The sequence below is a fragment of the Clarias gariepinus genome, chromosome 24 (genome assembly GCF_024256425.1).
Source record: "Clarias gariepinus isolate MV-2021 ecotype Netherlands chromosome 24, CGAR_prim_01v2, whole genome shotgun sequence".
In the NCBI taxonomy this organism is placed as follows: domain Eukaryota; kingdom Metazoa; phylum Chordata; class Actinopteri; order Siluriformes; family Clariidae; genus Clarias; species Clarias gariepinus.
Window position 1 is genome coordinate 21,917,099 of NC_071123.1, and position 21,584 is coordinate 21,938,682.

The 21,584-nt window shown below is 39.2% G+C and overlaps 1 protein-coding gene across 6 annotated transcripts in view; it reads left to right on the forward strand.

Annotated features, from left to right (window-relative positions):
• The window catches only part of LOC128512018 (spectrin beta chain, non-erythrocytic 1), a 61,873-nt gene that overhangs the window by 5,334 nt on the left and 34,955 nt on the right, over window positions 1-21,584 (forward strand). For 2 of the 6 annotated variants that reach the window (XM_053485111.1, XM_053485116.1), the window contains exon 2: window positions 9,912-10,078. In XM_053485111.1, the coding sequence (XP_053341086.1) occupies window positions 9,922-10,078 (157 nt within the window). In that variant the 5' untranslated portion in view covers window positions 9,912-9,921. Of the gene's footprint in view, window positions 1-583; window positions 596-9,911; window positions 10,079-11,952; window positions 12,740-21,584 lie in introns of those variants that run through there. The other 4 variants (XM_053485112.1, XM_053485114.1, XM_053485115.1 and 1 more) reach the window with 4 other exon arrangements.

The window sequence follows — 21,584 nt, forward strand, 5'->3', positions numbered from 1 at the left end:
GTAGTGCTGACTGCCCTAATCCCTATTGTGCGAGCGCTGAGGACAAGCTCAGTCACTAAACCCAACTCATCCCGCTGCTTTTGTTCTCATCGAATTTCACCACAGTGCTGATTTTTATCACAAAGCAGAAACAGCAAATGTTTCCTTTTAAAGCTTTGTGTGTGAAGAATGTCAGATGGATACAGATTGTATTTTGAAGTTCACGCTACAGGGGTGAACAAATGGCAAGATCGTGAGCACATTAATGCGTCATGTTGTACTAGTCTCATGTTTTGCTTTCCTATATATCTAATTGTTCAGGATGAGGAATAGTAGCTAATGTAATATCATATAGAGGCTAGTTAGCCAGCTGAGGACCGCCATTCAACTTCAGGGAGACAGGCGAGTGAGTGGACAGGTCCTTATGCTCTCATGATGACGCACATGATGTCACCTCATTTGTCATAATGTGACATACTAGTTGATGACGCTGCCTATTGGTATGTCATATTGTGAGGTAATAATGCATCTGATAAAACATGGGAGCAGTGTGAGGAGCGGTAGCGAGTTGACAACAAACTTCATTCTCAGGTAATAATAGCACGCAGGCAGAGCCGTGGGTACCCTCTTATTTATTATTAACAAATTCAGTACAAAATATAATGTTAAGGTTTTTTTTTTAATGTTTAAAAATAAATCCTTAACACTTCACTACAAAATGTTTACGTTTTAGATTTTCAAAGTTGTTGGGCAAAATGTAAATGTTCACAATTGTTAAAGATTCAGTTAAAATGAAAGCATTATGTAACTTTACAGAGCAGTACAAAATGTTACATTTTTGAACTTTAAAGATTTAGAAATAACATCTCAACTTTGATGTTCCAGTAAAACATTTAAACACCGAATTAAGATTAAAAAATATGTTTCATTTTAAAAATATTTTTAAAGCAGTTTTAAAAGATTTGGTACGAAATGTGATTATTATTTTAAGGTTTTAAAACACAAAACTGTCTCATTTTACATATATATTTTTTATACGGACTACCAACCGGTAACCTTTATCACATGATGCTCGTCATTTGACTTGTGGCTGTAATACATTTTATATATACTTGATTGCAGTGTAAAATGTGTTGCAGTGTATGTAAGTCTAAGATGTTTCTCATGTTTGTGAAATCGCGGTGAGAGTGTGCAGTTGCTCCGGTCTGTGATTTCACTAAGCTTTAATTAATGCAGCACTGTGCTTGTGTCACTGGTGTGTGTGTGTGTACCCAGTTATTTTGTCAGCTAGAATCTCTTTAATTTTAGTGTGTGTGCTGGTGATTTTTTGTTTTTTTAAATTTGTTTTTGGTACCGATGTTGCTAAGGCGCAACAATAAATAGCTAATGTTGGAATGGAATATTACGCAATAGGAACCTGCTTTAAAAAGAAACCCTAGAAGAAATAGCTGAGAGAGGAAACATGATATGCGAGTGCATAATGTACTGTATATGTAAAATGGAACTATTTCCAAGATATGAGAAGGAGGACGATGACTCATGTATTTACTTACCCTGCTTAAAGTGTTTATTCATAATGTTAAAAATGTTTTGTCACCTATTTCTCAGCAAACTTGAAATGCATGGTCCATCCAATTTAAGTAGGATGATGTTCTCTTTTTGTCATCTCACTCTCGCTCCTCAATGCGTTCGGCGAATCCGCCCGGTTTGGTTCTGGTGCGACTGATTTAACAAATATAGGTTTTTATAAATGGGTTTGTTCTGGCAGCTTGGACTGCTTCACCACTCGAATATCAGCGTATTCATCACTTATACCGTTTCCCATCTACTCAACCTTCTATCCACTTGTTCCATCAATCCTTTCATCCATTCAAACCCTCAGCCAATTGGTCAACCATCTATCCTTTCTTCCATCCGCTCATCCGAAAACTCGGCCATCTGTCCATCCTTCCATCCACCCTCAAACTTGACCATCCATCCAACCATCATTTAATTTTTCTTTTCATTCACCTGTTGCATCAATCCTTTCATCCATCCATTTATTCATCCAAACACTCCAAGCATCAAACTACCTTCCACCCACTTATTTATTTAACTAGTCAACCATCTATCCATTTATTTTACTCATTCAAAAACTATATGCCATATGTCTATCCATTGTCCATCCATTTATCCATCTATCCCCAAACTCAACCATCTATCCATCAATCTATTTTTACCATTTTAATCTTCTGTCCTTGTGTTCCGTCGATCCTTTCATCCATCTATTTATACATCCAAACCATCAGCCAACCGTCCAAACATCATTAATCTTTCCATCCACTCATCCAAACAGTCAACCATTCATCCATCCTTCCATACACTCATCCATCCCCAAACTTAACCATCCATTAAATAATCAATCCACTTTCCCATTCGCTTATGGAAGCATTTAACCATCTATCCTTTTATTTCTCATCCATTAACCTACCATACATCATACTTTCATTCATCCATCACACACTCCGCCATCCACTGAACCAACCCTCCATCTAAAGACTCAATAATCTACCCATTTTTATATTCATCCATCCTCTATACATCCATCCATCCATCCATTCATCATCAATTTATCCAAACGGTCATCCATTCACCCATCCAAACACTGAGATGTCTATTCATCCATCTTTTGGTTAATAGTAGAAAAACTTTACAAAATCTTTGGACTATGAAATGGAGAAGAATCAGGTTGATCCAACCTACTGGACTCTGATGTACACTGTGATGATCAGCTCATTCCTATGATCTGTATGATGAGTGTACCAGTTTCTTGTATAAGCATCCTTAGTATTCAGAAGCTTTGTCTTATACCTTTATGTCCTTTATCTACTGTAGTTGCACATCCATGTCTCTTTGAATCAGCAAAGTAGACATGCATCTGTAATATGACCCTGAATCTCATGGTACTATTAATCAAAACATCATACAGATATCTGCTAAAGTGCAGTAAAAAGCAAAAAATTAACCTTTTTGTTTCTTTTTAAACCAAAGAATATCCGTATTACATGTGGACAGGACAGAAGTTTCAGTATGGCACATTCCACAGCTTCTAGTGGGACATTATCCAGCTCGGTTTATTAGCTGTTCATCACACTTGTTAAAAATTTATGAACCAAAGCTAATTCGCATCTTAAACAACTGCTTCAGGCTCATCCTCCATCTTCTGCCTCGTTCTTTCACACCGTCCTCCAAAAACACAAAACACTCCCATTTTCTGTATCCTCACATCATTCTGCTGGAGTGCCGTCCAGATTGTGTGTGTGTTGGCAGTCGGTCGTCTGTTAGCAGATAGCACGTCCAAAAACCAAGACTTAAACAAGCTCGCTGTGTTGATTTGGCCTAAATATAGCCGCCTCCTCCTCCTCCTCCTCTGCAAGCTGCTGTTTCTTCAGTACTTGTCTCTTATAAACATTCTCCTCTGCTCCTTGGTTTAAAGGAAGAAAAAAAGCTTTTTTTTTTTTTTTAAACGAAAATCTGAAGATGTTGTCAATCAGGATGCATGTAGTCCTCTGAGTGAGTGTTTTATCTGTCGCCCGCGTTTCAATAGGCACCGTGAGGTGATACCCCACACACATCATCTCCCCATCCTGAGGTATCTCTACACTATCTATCAGGGTGTTGACGTTTGCCAACAATGTTAAATATATTCTTAAATAAATTGTAAACTAGTTTAACATTTATATGTATTTAAAAAGCAGTGTTTGTACTTGAAGGAGAAAATTGTCAAGATGAATTGCAAAGTTTCAACACAAAATTTGTAATTAAGTTTTTAGAATAATCATACAAATTAACGGGGGGGTGGGGGGTCTGGGGCTCAAAATAAATTGTACACAATTGTAAAAATTAAGTGCAAAATTTTACCGTGATTTAAAATTTTTATTTCTTATGGTAAAAAGGAAAAATATGTTAAAGTTTTGAAATTACAATTTATAAACATTTTAGCATGATTTAGTTCAAATTTAATTTTCAATACAAAACTTATTAAAAAAAAAAACAATGGAAATAAAAATAGGAAATTTGTAAAAATCAGAAACCTTTTTCCAAAAATTTCAAGTTTAACAATTTTAACGTTTGGTTAATTTTAAATCAATTATAAAAATTAACTACTAAACAAAGTAAAAATATTTACTATTTAATTTTACTATTATAAAAATTAAGCAAAACATTTTACTATATTTATTTTCTAGAAAATACTAGTGAAAAAAGTACAAATCTGAAAGCATTTTGAACATTTCTTTTCCAAGTGTATTTTTGAAAGAAAATTGTATCTTGTTTTAAAAAAGAAAAAAGCTAAAAATGTGAAACTGTATTATAGTCGTAAAGATTTAGATTTATTTAAAATTAATTTTTTATTGTAATTAAGTAAAAAAAATAATCGTAACATTTTTAAAGATTTTACAGTTAAAAACAAAAAATAAAGGCATAATTTAAAAAATTTGGAGTTTAAATATTGATAAAAATAAAAAATGGAAAAGAAGGAAAATGGTGACAATCTATAAAAACATTCTTGATATTGATGCATTTGTAAAGGTCAAGTACAAAATAAACAATTTTTTTGTGACTTTTGAACTTTTTAAAAGTATTTTTTAGTGTTGGTTATTGTAATATGAAAATAAACAAAATGTGAGACTAAAAAATTCTACCGTGTACGCAGTAACAGAATCGGCTACTTCCGGTCATTTCGTAATTAATTGGAAAATTATTTAATTTAAAAAATATATATACCATGTTTTTCGTAATGTAGCTTTTTCCACGTTCAAGGTTTCCTAATCGGCTGGGACCGATCTCGCCTCGTCCTCCTCGTCTCAGCTCCAGCATCGATCCCCAGCCAGATTCGAGCCTCGGGTTTATTTTTTACCCAGTGATATCCGTACAGCATCGTGTTTCATGGAGGAGCGGATACTTGAGCTCGAGATATTATTTTTCAAAAATTCTATAATGGCTGCTGTTGGTTTTTTATTTATTTATTTATTTTTTACATTACATAAAAAAGTCAGGATTCTCTTAATCAGACTGCTTAAAAGTTAGCATCCCTATTAATTTACCATGTACAGTAAAGATATTTATAGAAGACGTACAGAGTGAGTGAGTGATGGACAGATGGAGCGCGGTTGACACACAGACAGATTAATGTATAAAAAAAAAACTATTAAATAACCAGATGGCCACACGGTGGCAGTGTAGCTGTGGAGTGAGGATGTGCACCAGCAGATTGGTGTGTGTGTGTGTGTGTGTGTGTGTGAGAAAGAGATGCTGTGTGTTTGACAGGAACATACTGATAAACTTGATCAGCTGTATTGATTTACTCCACTCACAGTAACACAGATTAATTATCACCAACAACAAGAGCTGTGTGTGTGTGTGTGTGTGTGTGTGTGTGTGTGTGTGTTCATTCTCTTCTCAGTCTATGTACACACAGATGTCTCCTCTGTTAGACTCCCTGACACACTCCCCCCCCCCCCCCCCCCCCCCACACACACACACACACACTCAGAGAGTATAATTTCCCCAAGGCGTTTAGTTTTTGTTCATTTCTGTGTGATGACTTTGACGAGGGGAAACGAAGTGGTGTGTGTATCATCAGTACAACATCGGGTTTAGACACCAGTCTGTTTGTTGACTTTGCACGTACTGTGTAAGACGACACCATAAAAGGGCAATAAAGGAGTTGGGGCAAGGGTGGATATTTGTGTGTGTGTGTGTGTGTGTGTGTGTGTGTGTGTGTGTGTGTGTGTGTGTGTGTGTGTGTGTTTCCACGGCTACATTTGTGCCCACTTTAATCTCTTTTTCTCTCCTACACACACACACACACACACACACATACATGTCTGCAAAATAGACAATATACATCTTGTCGTTGATAATCATGTCACACACACACACACACAGATGAGATCACTTTTCCCACAGGGACAGGAAATCCCGGTTGTCATGGCTACAGCTTCATTAAAGTGGCGGTGTACTGCACAATGATGCAACTGAGGTCCCGCCGCGTGTCCCTACTCTTAATCCGAGCTTGAGTGTGTGTGTGTCGTGAAGATTAAACTAACAACCACCAGGAACAGTGGGTTATAAATAATAATAAATAATGATGATGATTATGATAATAACTATAATAACAATAATAGTGGCCGTGCCAAGCTGGTTAAATGTTTTGCTTCCATTTTCAACACTTGGCTCTGAGCTTTACTGCCCCTCTCAGGCGGATGGAGTCGATTTTAGCAATTAGAATGGTCAAACAGACATTACGCTTGGGAAGAGTATATTTGCTCTAGAATCCCAGCCTGGTACCTAGAATTGATACTGAGAAATCTAGAGCCAAGCTTGGTATCTATAAACGCTGCTTGAAAATCTAGAAGCCTGGCCTGGTGTCCTGAGAAGCTGCTCAGAAATCTAGGAGCCAGGTTGGTACCTATAAACACTGCTGAGGATGTAGAAGCCTAACCTGGTATCTAGAAATACTCCTCAGATGTCTGAAGGCCCAATCTGCTATCTGGAAACACTGATTATAACCCTAAAAGCCTGATCTAGTGTCTAGAAAAGCTGCTCAGAAATCTAGATGCATAGAAACACTGCTGATGGTGTAGAAGCCCAGCCTGGTATGTAGAAACACTGCTCGGAATCTAGAAGCCCAGAAGCTTTACATCGATTCTCAAAGTTTTGGTTGTACTCTGCGCTTGGCATCCAAAGCTCTGCTAGAGAGTTCCTCCGTTGAAATCTAGCAGTATGCCTGGGATCTAGAGCTCATGAACTTTGATGTTGAGGGATACGAACGTATTTCAGAATCAGGACAGAAAACAGTGGAAATGTTTTGTCGGTTAAGCAAAAAAACATCTCTTTCTACAAGAGTCATCTAAAACCTCTGAATTGAGAAGCTTGACTCGAAGTTTTAAAGATCTGCTTGGTCTTTAGAATCAATTTAATTTTATTTGCATAGCGCTTTTGACATTGTCGCAAAGCAGCTTTACACAATCACATTTTATACAAATTTAGAATTCTTTAGAATGTGTATGAGTCAAAATGGTCAGTTTGTCCCTGGTGAACAAGCCGAGGACGACAGTGGCAAGGAAAGACTCCCTGAGATGGTAATGGGAAGAAACCTTGAGAGGAACCAGACTCAACAGGGAACCCATCCTCATTTTGGTGAATAACCTAGATGCTCTTCAGAATCTTGAAGCTCTCTACCTAGCATCTGCTCAAAATCTGTGCAATGGAATGGAATAAATCTGGAAGCTTTCTAGAACTTATCAAGATCAAGAAAATTGTTATTCATCTAAGTGCTCCAGTAGGAACGTGAAGTCTTCCACCGGATGAAACGTCCCCTCGAAATCCAGACACTGTTGGAATTTAAACGTTGCAGAAACTCCACCCACTCACCGAGGCCTGGGTGCCGACAGACGGCATGCTGCGTGTCAAGGCCCTGACACTAGTGTGTGTGTGTGTGTGTGTGAGATCCTGAGATAACAACTTACAATCTGCTTTCTATCCCAATCTCTTCCCTAATCCACACGGAAAAAAGGCCTTGTTACTTAACTTGCTGTGCGCGCACACACACACACACACGGCCCATCCATTTATTCACAAATACTCTAATGCGGTTGTGCTCAATACACCTTTTATACAAGACACTGTCAATGTCACCTAAACACACACACACACAAACACACACACACACAATAACAGATCAGTCGCCTTTGTTATCATGCACTCCATATCTACTTAATAACCCTTTCTTTCTCCATCATCCATCTAATTTATGGAACGAACACACACGCACACACACACAAGCAGATTCTCCAGAGAGCCTGGGCCAGAGGACACAGCTGATCCCGGCCAGACAGAAAGCATTGATCTGGAGTTGCCTTTTAAAAACGGGTGTGTAGGGGTCATTAAAGTGTGTGTGGGGAAGAGGGGGTGGGGTGGTGATGGGGACTGAATTAGTGCTCCAGGCTCTAGCTGCCATTGTGTGTGTGTGTGTGTGTGTGTGTGTGTAAGACAGAGTGAGAAATATAATTTAAATGGCTCAAGATTGGAGGATGATTTTGAAAAAACTTGCGATGATGCAACCTTGTGCTCAGGATTGTTCACATTCTAACCACGGCTCGTAGATCTGCACCGCGGCGCAAAAAAAAAAAAAAAGAAATCCCCCAGCAGCCCGAGCCAGACGCCAACTAAAAACGCCACAACAGCAAGATGTACCATCGCTATACCGCCTGCCCAAGCAACTGAAACCTGCGAGGTGTTTTCCCGCCTTTTCTTGCGTCAGCAGCGCCAACGCGACTTTGTTTCCATTTGCGACCCACATTTCAGTCCTAGTCACATACGCGGACCTCTGAGCAGCATATAAATACGATGATAAATCAGCCAGGAGACGCGGACGCTAATGCTCGGGAGGGGCGCGAAGCCGCGGGCGACGGCATGAGAGTTTCCCTCTCGTCTTCTCGTCCTGGCTGTATGTAAATAAGGTCTCGGCGTTAATACGCGCATACCAATGTGGGTTTTGCGAAAGTTGTGCAAAGTAAATGTAACAAAAAGTATGTCAACCTTTTTCTTTTTGTTCAAGAGGGAAAAAAAGCTTGTTTTTCTTCAAGAGTTTGCAGAGTTCATGCTGATCTTTAAAACTATGAGCCACGCTTCTAATTTCAGAGGTTCTAGATATCGATCAGAGCTTTTAGATTACATGCAGAGCTTCTGGAGTGGACTTTAGAATTAAAGAAAGAGAAATGTTCCTTTCAAGTGCATAAATATTTCCACTGTTTACTGTCGGAGCTTCTGGATTTGATGCTGGGATTCCTGATTATTTGAAGAAGTTCAGGTTCCTTGTTGTCGTCCGTCTAGATTTCAGAGTCGCTGGAGTCCCAGCAGAGCTTCTGTGTTCAGAGTGCTGCTTTACACAAAGTTTCTAGATTCAGACAGACTCGGCTTCTAGATTCCTGATGAGTTTGTAAATTCCAGACTGAGCTGAAGTCTAACATCCAGACTCATTATTAAGAATTGAGAATTATTAAGTCTCCAGACTGACTTAATGATTTATGACGCAGACTTCAACGTCTGAACTACTCTCATCAGGAATCCAGAAGCCGACTTAAGTTTTCTCAACACGACTTAAAATTCACTTATACAGAGCGAGTTCTGATCCAATGTACAGACAAAACCTCTTTTATTTATATAGCTGCTCTAATCTTTATTCGTAATATAGTTGTAAACGTTTGCTTTTATACAGACATCACTCTCTGCCTCTACAGCATCCTATTATTAAATACTCACAATGGCTCATTGGCATGCGTGTGTGTGTGTGTGTGTGTGTGTGTGTGTGCACATGTGTTTGCTCGTGCCCCTCGGGTGCTTTTAAGGCTCAGTGCGTTGAAATATTGACGAGTTCAAATCTTTTCAACTGGGAATTCCGCTATTCTTGATGGAATCCTGCTATTCATCATGGACTCACTGAGGGATTGTGGGTCGGCAATGGGTGTCTGTATGTGTGTGTGTGTGTGTGTGTGTGTGTTTTATAAATGTTTTCCCTCCTCACTTGGTATCAACCTTCCATTATTTTTGACCAAAATTTCTCCTACCTTTCTTTAGCCCCGCCCCTTTTGTTTTCTTGTACTGAACCCCACCCGTTTTTTTTTCTTTCCTTATTATGTGGTCCTAATCCCACCTATTTAAAACACCTTTATTTCCTCAACTCACCCCCCCCCCCACCTTCACCTGTTAACTCCACCCCTTTCGTTTCTATTTAACGCCTAACCCCGCCCCATTTTTGCTCACAATTAACCCCAACCTTTAACCGTAGTTACGCTCAAACCCCGCCCCATTCTAACTGTTTGCTATTAATCCCTTCTATATGGTCTCCGCCCATTTTTTAATTAATTTTTTTTTCTTCTTACCGACAGGGTGGTCACTATGAGCGCCATATCACCGACGGATTTCGACAGCGTGGAGATCCAGCAGCAGTACAATGACATCAACAACCGCTGGGAGCTGGCGGCCGAGCCCGAGTGGGACAACGAGAACAGCTCGGCGCGACTGTTCGAGCGCTCGCGCATCAAAGCACTCGCGGGTAAGGGAGCACGTGTGTGTGTGAGAGCGAGAGCGCGGTCTAGCATGCTGCAGTGAGAGAATGTGTCCAGCAGAGAGAAGCACTGGGTTGGACAACAGTGCAGGCTGATGCGCACATACACATACACACACACACACACACACATACACACACACACACACTCTTATACATAATCCTAATAGTATCAATAAACACACTACAGTGTGCACTTACATGACCAGACTAAATCCTGACAACAAGATGCGTGTGTGTATGTGTGTGCGCGCGCATGCGCGAGTGCGTGCGTCCGAACGAACCAGCGAGTGTGTGAAAAATACCGTCCTGTCCTGACAAGCGGAGACATGATCCGCATATTTTTTGTGTTGCAGAAATTCCCCTCAGGGCTCTCACACACTCTCTCCCACACGGCTTTCCCCCCTCTCATCCCCTCTTCTTTCTTTTCTTCTTTGATGCCGCATTTCAGTTCTTTGCGTGCGTGCGTGCACAATTTTTTTTTTTTCATCATGTAATAATAAAATAAATGCGTGACAGACCGCGCATCCCTTCTCTTTGATCATTTTTGGCGTGCAGATCCTGAAAAAACGTCACGCGGTGTGCAAGTTTCTGACACAACAGAGAGTAAATAATAGCTATTTTCCATCTTGTCTGTTTGTTTTTCGTGACGACCTCAAAGACAGACAGAGTAATGTAAACAATTTCATCGGTGGAGGCGTCATTAGTGATGTGTGTCGTTTACAGGGGGTGCAGAAACTTTCTCACGGTCTATAACTTGGGCGTAAACAGTAAACTTTTCATAGCCAGGTGGTTGGGCATCTTAAAAAACAAACAAAAAAAAAACAGGAAGCATCTGCCCTCACAAGTCAACATATGTATAAAGTCATGTTTGTTGCAATATCAGGTGCACACGACCGAAACTCGGACCTCCGAACTGCAACGGAAACGCCGTCTCAACTCGGAATTCCTAAAAGAGGACTCGAGACGGACGCCTCGGCCGTATTTACTTGTTGTTTCTCTAACTTCCCGAGCTCCCACTTTTCCACTACCGGAGCGCAGGTGAGCAGCAGGTAGGAGTGGGAGTGCTCTCGATGGTCATGTGACTTCAGGGATGAAAGGAACCCGATGATGAAAGAGTGGTGTGTGTGGGTGTGTGTGAAAGTCATGCGTCTATTTCTTACACCCATGCAAAGTCAAACATGCAGGTACACACACTTCCTTGTCCACACACACACATCCCTTGTGGCACTGTAAGATCTCTGTATCGATGCATCTCTTTTTTTCTCTTTTCTTCTGTATTTCCGTCTCTGTCTCTCTCTCTCTCTCTCTCTCCTCTGTCCGTTTTTATCTTTATTTGTTTGTTTTTGGGATGGGTACTTGTCTGTGGGTATTGTTTCCTGTAGTGAAGGTATATAATAACATGCGCACACACACACACACACAAGAACAGGAAGAGAGGTTCATCTCTTGGCTGATGCATCTTTCTCAAGTACTTCCTTCCTGTCTTAACGACTTATTTCTGTTCCGCACACCAGAGAGCGGGAAAAAAAAAACCCCAAAAAACCGATCTCTTTCTCTTTCGGCCACTATCCCTCACTTGATCTCATCTATCGATCTATCTATCCGTCTCTCACTCTTTATCTTTGATCTCCATCTCTCCACACCATTTTGCTTGGATTAATCCGACTCCTGTCCCCCTCCTACACCTTCGGAGATGGTTTAACCCACACGTCCACACCCTCCCCCTCCCTTCCTTCCTCTGTCTCTCTCTATCTCTCTCTCTCTGCGTCTTTATTACTCCACCCCCACACACCTTATGCAAATTGAAAGCTCAGGGAGCGGGAGTGAGCGGGTGAACGAGCGCGCGCGAGAGAGAGAGAGTGAGAGAGAGCGGGGAGAGATAGTGTTCTCAGAAAGAGGGAGCGAGCAGAAGGCTTTGTTTACTTATGCAGCCCACCGTGGCTCGCTCAAACAAGGTGTGTGTGTGCACGCGGAAAAAAAGGGGAAATAAAAAAAAACAACAACCACGCGTACGCTTACTCGTTTTGGAGGGAAGCCTGGAGATCAAGAGCGAAGACAGAAGCTTTGCACTTTGCTCAGGCGAGAAGGAAGGAACGAAGAGTGTCCAGGTCTGAACAGGAGAAAAGGAACAGTCTGTTCTTTCATTGCCCATTTTATGCTCCTTCAAAGAAGAAAGGAAATTAGAGAAGGGCGAAGTGGTTTTTTTTTTGGAGACGGCATGGCGCGGGACAGGGCGCTCAGATGAAACTGCGAATGCAAACGCTGCTACCTGTGGACGCGTTGCTCGTGGCGAGTGAACCTGCGCACACCCCGCTCTAAAACTAAACTGGTGCACCTGGATACACTCGCGACTCGTTGAATTTCTTCACCGGTATTGGCTCTGTTGTTTTGGATACTTTTTTTTTTTCTACACATTTTTCAATTGGCTACTGGCTGGCCAAGTCCTAGCATGTCCTGAACCTTTTCTGTCTTTTAACCAAGTTAGTGTGTGAACGACTGTAAGCTTGAACGGAGAGGGAAGAAAAAAAAACTCAAGAAAGATGGAGTACGGGCGGTTGGAGAGGGAGCCTTCTCTCTCTCCCGCTGCTTTCGTCAACCAGGTGCAGTATTCCAACATCATGGAGGGCCGTTTCAAACAGCTGCAAGGTAAGGCGGTTACAAGTGCTTCATGTTCTACCATCTCAAATGAATTATGGCTGGTTATAAACATGTTGCATCATAAGACGTTAGCATTCGTACAAATGAGGAAAAGAAAAAAATGAGCATGCATGAAACAAACTAGCTTTGATTTTTTTTTTTTTTTTTTTGAAAAAAAAGAAAGTTCCAACTTCCAAAACTAGCACTGTAAAAAATACATGTTCATCAAAATTAAGGGAATTTATCACTTCTTCTAAAAATGAGCACTCGCAAGAGTCGAGCATCTCTGAGAAATCTATTGGTAATGAGATTTACATGAACTAACAGTATTGAAACAAACACCCTTCTTAGTTTAACAGACTAGCCTTAGTCATACAATCTAGCAGTTAGAAACGACTTTTTGAAGAAACTTTAGTGCTTGCCAAATTCCAAATACCTGGCACTCATTAAAATTCTAGGGAACATGCACCCCATTAAATAAATAAGCACTTGCCAAAGTTAAGAAACTAGAACTTGGCAAAGTTAAGAAACTAGAACTTTGCAAAGTTAAGAAACTAGAACTTGGCAAAGTTAAGAAACTAGAACTTTGCAAAGTTAAGAAACTAGAACTTGGTATAATTTAAGACACTGTCCCGTGTCATAACTAAGAAACCCGTGTCATTGCTATGAATCTAGAACTTGAAGTTAAAGTTTAAAAAAAAAGAAACTGCCTAGTTAACTTGCATTCTAAGAAAAACTGACCTGCATTCAAGGTCAAAGAAAATACCCTCATCAAATTCAGTTAAACTTGTGCTAACTAGTCCTAGCGCTCATTGAATGCTAAGTAACCTGCACATGTCAGAGAAGCTCATCATCAGCAAATGTGACACTTGAGTGAAATCTAAAGGAATTATGACTCATTGATTTAAAGGAATGAGTTCTTCTTAGCCCTCAACAAATTCTCAGAAACTTGCACTCAATCAGGGTTTTGCTAGTAACCCAGCCTCCCACATATCCCCATATCCTCTAAACGCCTTGACTCCTGAATACTTCAGGCTGTAGGTTTTCGAGCTGCTGTACACCACACACTGCGCACACACACACACCCACCTCGCTAATCCGGTTCCAAGGTTTAATTTTACACACACTGTTGTACAGTATAGTAAAGAGCTTTGGGCTCTTCCGATGATGCAACGTATTTTGTGTGTGTGTGTGTGTGTATATGTGTTGGCTCAGGTTGTGTGTGTGTGTTAAGTTAAGATTGAGAAAGTAAAGCTGACCTACACAAGGTCACGCCTCTTGAAATTGCAGGATAGTTACTTGTGTGTGTGTGTGTGTGTGTGTGTGTGTGTGCAAGCGCGTGTGTTGAATGTGGCCTTGTTTCAGATATTTTAGATTTTACCGCAGGCCTGCTGCCCCAGATCTCACAGCATTAAAAAAAGGAAAGAAAAAAAAAGCCATGTGCGGGTTGTGAGAACATGTTTTTCTATATTTCTCGGGTTCACACATTTTTTTTTCCAGTTTTGCACGTCCAAGGTCCCGGTTCGGAGCTTGCATGTTCTCCGTGTCCTTAGTGGGTTTTAATCCGGGTCCTCCGGTTTCCTCCCCAAATATCTAAAGACATTCAGATTAGGCTAACTGGCCTTCTCAAAGTGCTTGTAAAGTGTGTATGAGTGTGTCTGCCCTTTGATGGATTGGCACCCTATCCAGTGTGTACCCCGCCTCATCCTCCGAGTTTCCTGGGATAGGCTCCAGTCCCGCAGTGACCTTAGGTACCGAGTTAAGCGGTATAGACAATAAGTGAGTGATATAAATAAAAGCTATACAATTTTGTTCAAAACCTCAATCAGGATGGAGTTTAGGCAGATTTTGTGAGTAGAGTATGTGATTTAAAGATTGTGTGTGTGAGAGAGTAAGGGAGTAGCACAGGTAGTGAGATAAGAAATGTAGTTATCTGAACACGTTGGCTAACACACACGGAACCTGCATGGCGGTTTGTGTTCAAAAGAGCTGACTAACAAGGCTGTCACTCACGCCCTGAATATTTTGCATTCTTTGCTGTTTAAATGATAGCGTGTGTGTGTGTGTTGAGTGTAGTGACACCAAGGTTCCCACAGGTACCCACTCGGTATAAGCTGCTATACCTTGCAGCAAAGGGACAATACTGCAAATCTTAGAAGTTAAGAATAAAGTTGCAGTAATGTGTGTGTTTGTGTGTTCTTTTTCTAAAAGCTGAAAAAAAAAATTCAAGCAACCTGACACTTTTGGAACGCTCATTAAAATGTGATGACGAGCAAAAAGGACGAGCAAGGTCCCCACAACCACACCAATACAAGCCAGGATATTTACACTCTCCCACACACACAGCATTGAATTACAAAACCTGTGAGGTCTTACGTTGACTCCAATGATGCGGTAACAAAATCTTCCTAAACACAGCCCCGCTTTCAACCGAGAGAAAAGCTGTGAAACTAAACCTTATTAAAAAAAAAAAAAACCACAGAGGCAATCAAATAAACGCGGTGTTGTGGGGACTTTCAAGAAAGACAAAAAGGCCTCACAAGAACATCGCGTCCTTCTATTGTACATGCCTGTGTGTTTGAGGTTAGTTTGTGTTTGTGAGTGATGTAGAGTTAGAGTAGTAATATCAGCGATGTGGTGAAAGATGTACCGATTTGAACAGCGGCACACTCCATAAGTCTGTGTGTTAGAGTTCACGGAAAGCATGATTGTCTTGTTTGTGTGCTAAGGGTTGGATAAAGTCTCGCTTAGTACATTTCTTTTTTTTTTTATCGTTCCATCTGCTGCGTCTGTAGGGGAGGAGTGACAATGACCTACACACACACACACACACACACACACACTCGGACTCATGTTTCTTTCTTTGTGAGGACCGCTCATTAACACGATGATTACTACAGTGAATTAATTTCATGCTTACAACTTTAAACCCAGCCTGTTTCAGGTTGTTGAAACTGTAAAACACTGACATTTTGTGAGGACCGGGTTACTATTGGGACATTCGACGCAATCCATCAATTGTGAGGACGTTTGGTTGTTTTTGGTGCCCGCAAAACACTGCAGGTGTAATGTTGCACAAAATTCATAGTATGTTTTCAGTACGGTGAAAAAATCATAACTTTCATTAATTTTCATTTGAAATATACCTGTTTATTAGACTTTTAAAACCCTGTACAAATTCCCATCTCTGAATTACATATTTAAATATTTAGCTAGCTGTTCCTTTTATTTGAATTAACCTTGAATTAATGGAGAAAATGTACCATTGTTATTGTACAAATTCGATCACGTGTACCATAACATCCGTAGTTTACTCACAAATTTGTGCTTAACCACTCTCCAAAGAGTTTACTTTCTAGTCACACAGTTTGTCGTTCCAGCTGTTGGCTCTTTTGTATTTTTGCAATTACCGACTTATAACTTTGTTGTTCAAAGAGGAGGATGTTAAATTCCATGGTATGCTCCAGCTTCAAAGTATGTGTACCTACAGTAACTGACTAGTGCAAGATTCCCTAACGTTTAAGGTCCTCATTTTGAAACTCGTTTGAATTACGGCTACTAGAACAAATCTATCTAGTTGAACTTTGACGAATCAAGTCGTGGTGTTCTAATAGAGACATCAGTCAAGTTTTATGCATCTGGAAAATGAGTTTCTGAAAGGTTGAAAATCAAGACATAATGAACTGATGAGAAGCTCTCTTAAAAAAGAAAGATGGATGAAGATGATTTTTGTTCTTAAAACGATGTAAAATAAACATTTATTTTTTACGGAAATAAAATTAACTACAGGTTATCCCTAGGTTTTCTGAAATTAATTACTTCTTAGTATTTGGAAGTTGGAATGTATTTGGTTATAGTACATCTTTCATACAAGATCTTGTGTAGCCAACTTTTTTTTCTTTTTTTTTTTTGTCTTTGTAGTTTTAGAAGTTACCGCACCTGTCCTGTAGTTGTAGTAGATAACAATAACGTTCAACTTTCCTTGGAAATGGAGAGAAGTCAGAAACTCTTCAATTACATTCATAGATTAAACAGATGAATATGTTTGATGTGTCTGCAGCTCCTTTAAATGTAAAAAGTTCTGTTTTGTTTACTGATGATTAGTATGTGCAACCATGTTGATTTGACATAATTTCTATGTTTGTTCAACTTGGAGGTTTGAAGTCTGAGATTTTGTCGTATGCAGTGTAATTGTAAATCACTTTAATTTAAAGACACGTTTTCACACGACTGTAATTTCAGATCTCGTAAAACATATTTAATATAAATGTTTTTGTTATTTATGTGGAATTAAGTCTAATATAGAAACCAATTAGAAAAAAATGACTTCTATACTTCCTACGCTCTAACCCCAGTGCATTGTTTAAGTTTATAATCACATCATTATCATTAATTTGTTGGCACCTTCTTGTTCACAATCTTTCTTGGCTGCTCCGATTTTGAGATTAAATCGTCCTATTGGCAGTGTAGTTGCATCTTAGTGCCAGTCGAAAAATTCTCACATGGCTTAAGTCTGTCTCTGTGTAAAATTTGATGATGCTAACCTATATGATGATATAGGTTGTACCTCGACAAACGCTTGTACATTTATGCACATCATACATAAACACAGACATGCACACAAACGCAGGTAATCCCAGTCAAGTACCCTTAGGCTGAGTCTTAAACTCTTTGTTGGGAAACCATGTGACTCAAAAATTCAGAGATGTGTGGGGGAGGTGTCTCATTAATACATAGGGTGTGTGTGTGTTGAAACAAAACAACAACAACAAAAAAACATAGTTGGGTTCTCACTTTCCTTTTTTCCATCTTCTCACCATCAGTGATTTCTCACACTCTTCCTTGTTCTTATACAGGGTTTCTTGCCTCAGGGTCGTACTTGGAAACTCCATGACATTTTGCAGAAAGTTTGCTCCGTGCAAAACAAACAATTTATCAACAAGACTCTGTTAAAAAACAGATGCTGCCTAAAAGCCGCTGACTTTACAAGCTGAGTTTTGTGCTGAGTAATAAAGTTGGTCTCTAAAAAGTGTCGGAATAGATCTCAGGAAAAAAAGTAAGCGAGAAGTCATGATTTTTTAATCCAAAGTTGTAATGAAATGAAATTTGGATATCATCATTAAAAATATTATTATTTTTTTAAGAAATATGGTAGCAAACACAAACCAACAAGTTAACTAAAGGAATTTGTCAAATATTTAATTTTTTAGGTGATTGACAGCCATGTAGCCATAAAATGTGGAACGATGGTGGTGAGTGGTATTTGATAATGAGTGCAATAAATTCTTGGTGTCACTTGCATGACAGAAAATGCCCTGAAATACTACATCCAGGTGGTTCAGTGAACAATTTAATTTATTTTTACTACTTTTAGCTAATTAAAGGTAGCAAGAATTTGTTTACAGGATGTTGCGTTTACTTTTAATTTGTTCTATACACATTGTGTAGGCCTTATATTTTGTTTTGTACTTCGTAAACATGCGAGTTGTAGTGCAATTTTTTTGTGCATTAAAGCCTCTTTAGTATTTGTTCATTTATAAATGAAAATTAATGATGGTATATTTGAAAAATTAGGCTTGTGCAATACAAAATTTTCCCTTGCTTGATATTTTTCCTGTAAAAATTCCAGCAAATGGTTTAATCATCCTGACAAAAAAGCCTTTTTTCTTTCTGTGGTAAAATAACGCAGCTATCAGTGTGTTTACACAATAGAGTTCCAGAAGCACATGTTCACTGAATATTTGCTTATTCTGCAGCCTACAATCTGTACAGTTGAACAGATAAAGGGTGTGTGTGTGTGTGTGTGTGTGTGTGTGTGTAAGCGAGATCCAAAGGGTCATCCACCTCCATGTTAACCACCTTTTAAAATGAAAACCCTCCTAGTTTTCCTGAAAAACACAGGATCCAATGGACTGACAAACTCCAGAACTAGGAACATAATTTTCGGTAATGTTTACCGAATTAGGTGTTCATACAAAAATCCATGTAAATGCATATTAATCATGAACAGAATTTGTAATATTGTAATTTTAAAGATGATAAAAAAATGATATAAATGAACAATATATAAGCTTGGTACAAGTAGATCACAAAGTAGTGTTATAATATTAGTTTTTTTCTTTTTTTATCTTTTGATGTCTCTCTCAATTGTATTGATATCTAATTTTATAACAGGAGATCCTATAACTTGACAGAGTAGGTTTAAAAATGGGTCAAAAGCATTTTCAAGGACCAAAAGTATGTGTACATACATTAACTGAATAGCCAAGAGTGCATGTAACAGGTCTGATTTTTGACATTCTGGTTGAGTTAATTGATCAGTAAATCAGGACACTGAATAAACCTTTAGAAGAAAAAGTTCAAAAGCCCTTGCATCATGTTAAGGTACCAATGTTAAAAACTTTCAACTGAGTATTAAAGGTTTCTATCTACAGCATCAGCAGCGAGAGAGTTACAAACAGGCTTCAACCACAAAAGCGTGTATTTGCCAAATCTCTTATTTTTGAACAAGGAGGACATACGCAATAAACTTTTAATAACTTTTTTCCAGATATCTGATTGGCCAACATGGTTTTATGGTTAGGGATACATCACCATCTGTTTATTAGGCATGTTTTTGGCAGTGTGTTGTGCATTGTTGTGGAAAAAAACCCACAAGGGCAAGGTGAATGCTAACAAATGCCGTCTCCAAGATGCATCTCTCCATCACTGTCATGCACTATTTGCAGTGTTGCTCTGCGGCACAGGGCAGTCGAAGGAACGTGCTATCTGCACTCCTCTACTTTTATAAACTTACAGATGTCTCTGATTGTTTAGTGACGCACGATCGACATAGGATGGAGATCAGCGCATGCCTCCCACACAGACAGCATGGCCGGTTTTGCTCGTTTGGACTCTGAAGCATTGTTGGAATTCTAATTCGCAGTCTTGATTTGAAGACAACCAGAAAACCCTTCCTTCCATCGTCTAGGTGCCAAAATGGAGACAAGTCTTGATGCATGGTCTTTTATCTTGATAGACGGTTGTCTAGACTAGACTAAACACTAAACGTGACCCGTGTAACCTGAGAATCTACACAAACCATTGGTTCCTGATGGGGATCATCACACCTTTGTAAGCCAGTGCACCATTGCATACAATAATTTGTGATTTCGACTTTACCCGGACCTGTCGAGTTGTATTCAGGAATGTTGTACATGTGATCTTGGGCGTATTTTGTTCTTTTGCTTTATTCAGCAGGACACGTAGACATTTGACTCTTGGTGTGAACATGACACTGTGTGTGTTTGTGTGCATGTCTTGAAACCTTTATCTGCCTTGGTAACTAGCCTGCTGTACAGTATGTTATTATGTTATGTTAGCTTTCACGTTTTAGACTAGTTAATGAGGTTTTGACCTGCCCAGTAGTCTAGAAAATACTTTTAAGCTTGTAAATAAATTTCAATCATGATTTGTCGATACTTCAACAAAGTTTGGAAATTTTTAATTCTAGATTTTTACAAACTTTATCGTTAACTGTAAGTAGTTATTTCTGCCTTGCTGGCGAGTGTGATGAATTGGCATGAAATGTGATAGCTGCAATTTCCAATGTCTGTTATATTGTACGTTAAACATGCTTGCGGTTTAACTGCGGAGTCACGGTTGTACACACAAGTCAGCGCAAGAAGGAAAGTAATTATGGTTGTGTTGTGATGTAACTTCTTCTTTCTAGATGTTTCGAAGATTTGTGTGAAAGGGTCAAACTGAAGCACCCTGTTAAATGCAATAAGTCAATCACTGTACTGTATTATAGGTATTTAGTAAAGTAAAATGCACATTGATCGCGCTGTGCTTGTTGGGATTGTGTGTGGAGTCAATTCTACTGCAATCAAGTCGTATATCAACGTGCAAAAAAAGTGTTCATCCGAACAAGCTCTAGAGAACATTTTCACTGAGAATAGTACTTTACTGAGATCAGAAAAACGTTTTGCATTGCATAGGTGTTCTAATTGAACAGTTGTTTTTGAACGTTATTAATAAACCGTCACATTTTTAATAACTCATTCATGTACTAGTCATGATGATCTCATATAGTTACAATTATACTGATATATCCGCATTGTGTGTGTGTGTGTGTCGGTTAAAATGAAGTAGCTCTAAGTAGCTCAAAGGTTCGCAAGTCAGGTCTGGCCCAGTCTTTGGTAAAGAGGAGTTGTTCCTCAGCTTCAAAGCCAAAGCCGCATTCCTGCACCTCCGCTGTGGAAGCCTTCAGCAAAGCTAGCCAAGGCAAAACCTTTAAAATTAACGATTTAAAAATGCATCGGAGCTAGCGTGACGTCAAGACGTATGGCTGCAGACGAGATTTCCTCTTGTAGAGGTGTTAGACGCCACTGCTTCTTATTGTGCACGTCAGTAAATGTGTCACACTTCTATCTCAGCTACAGCCGGAGGCCGAAATTAGCAGCCGTGTTCTCCAATAAGAGGACTGATTCTAAAAACATACACAGACACACACACGCGCGTGCTCCCACACGTTCTTGTATTGTGACGCCTTTACCGAGAAAAATCCTGATCAGTAAATCAATGCATCTGTCATGTTTACTATAGTAACCTTTACACCTTTGATATTATTTTTATTTTGCTAACTTGTTTAGCTTCAGGCTTATTTTGTTTCATTTCCACATTTTTATTAGAACTTTACAGCATATACCTTTTTTACTGCATTTAAAAATTACAGCTTTTTAAGAACATTTTTTTGCAATGTTACCTTAGAAATGTATTATCAAAAGAAATTCTTTTTTTTCTTTGTTTAATTACTTATTTAAGTTTGGTTACTATATTACACCAATATATATAGAATAATGTTTTAATATAT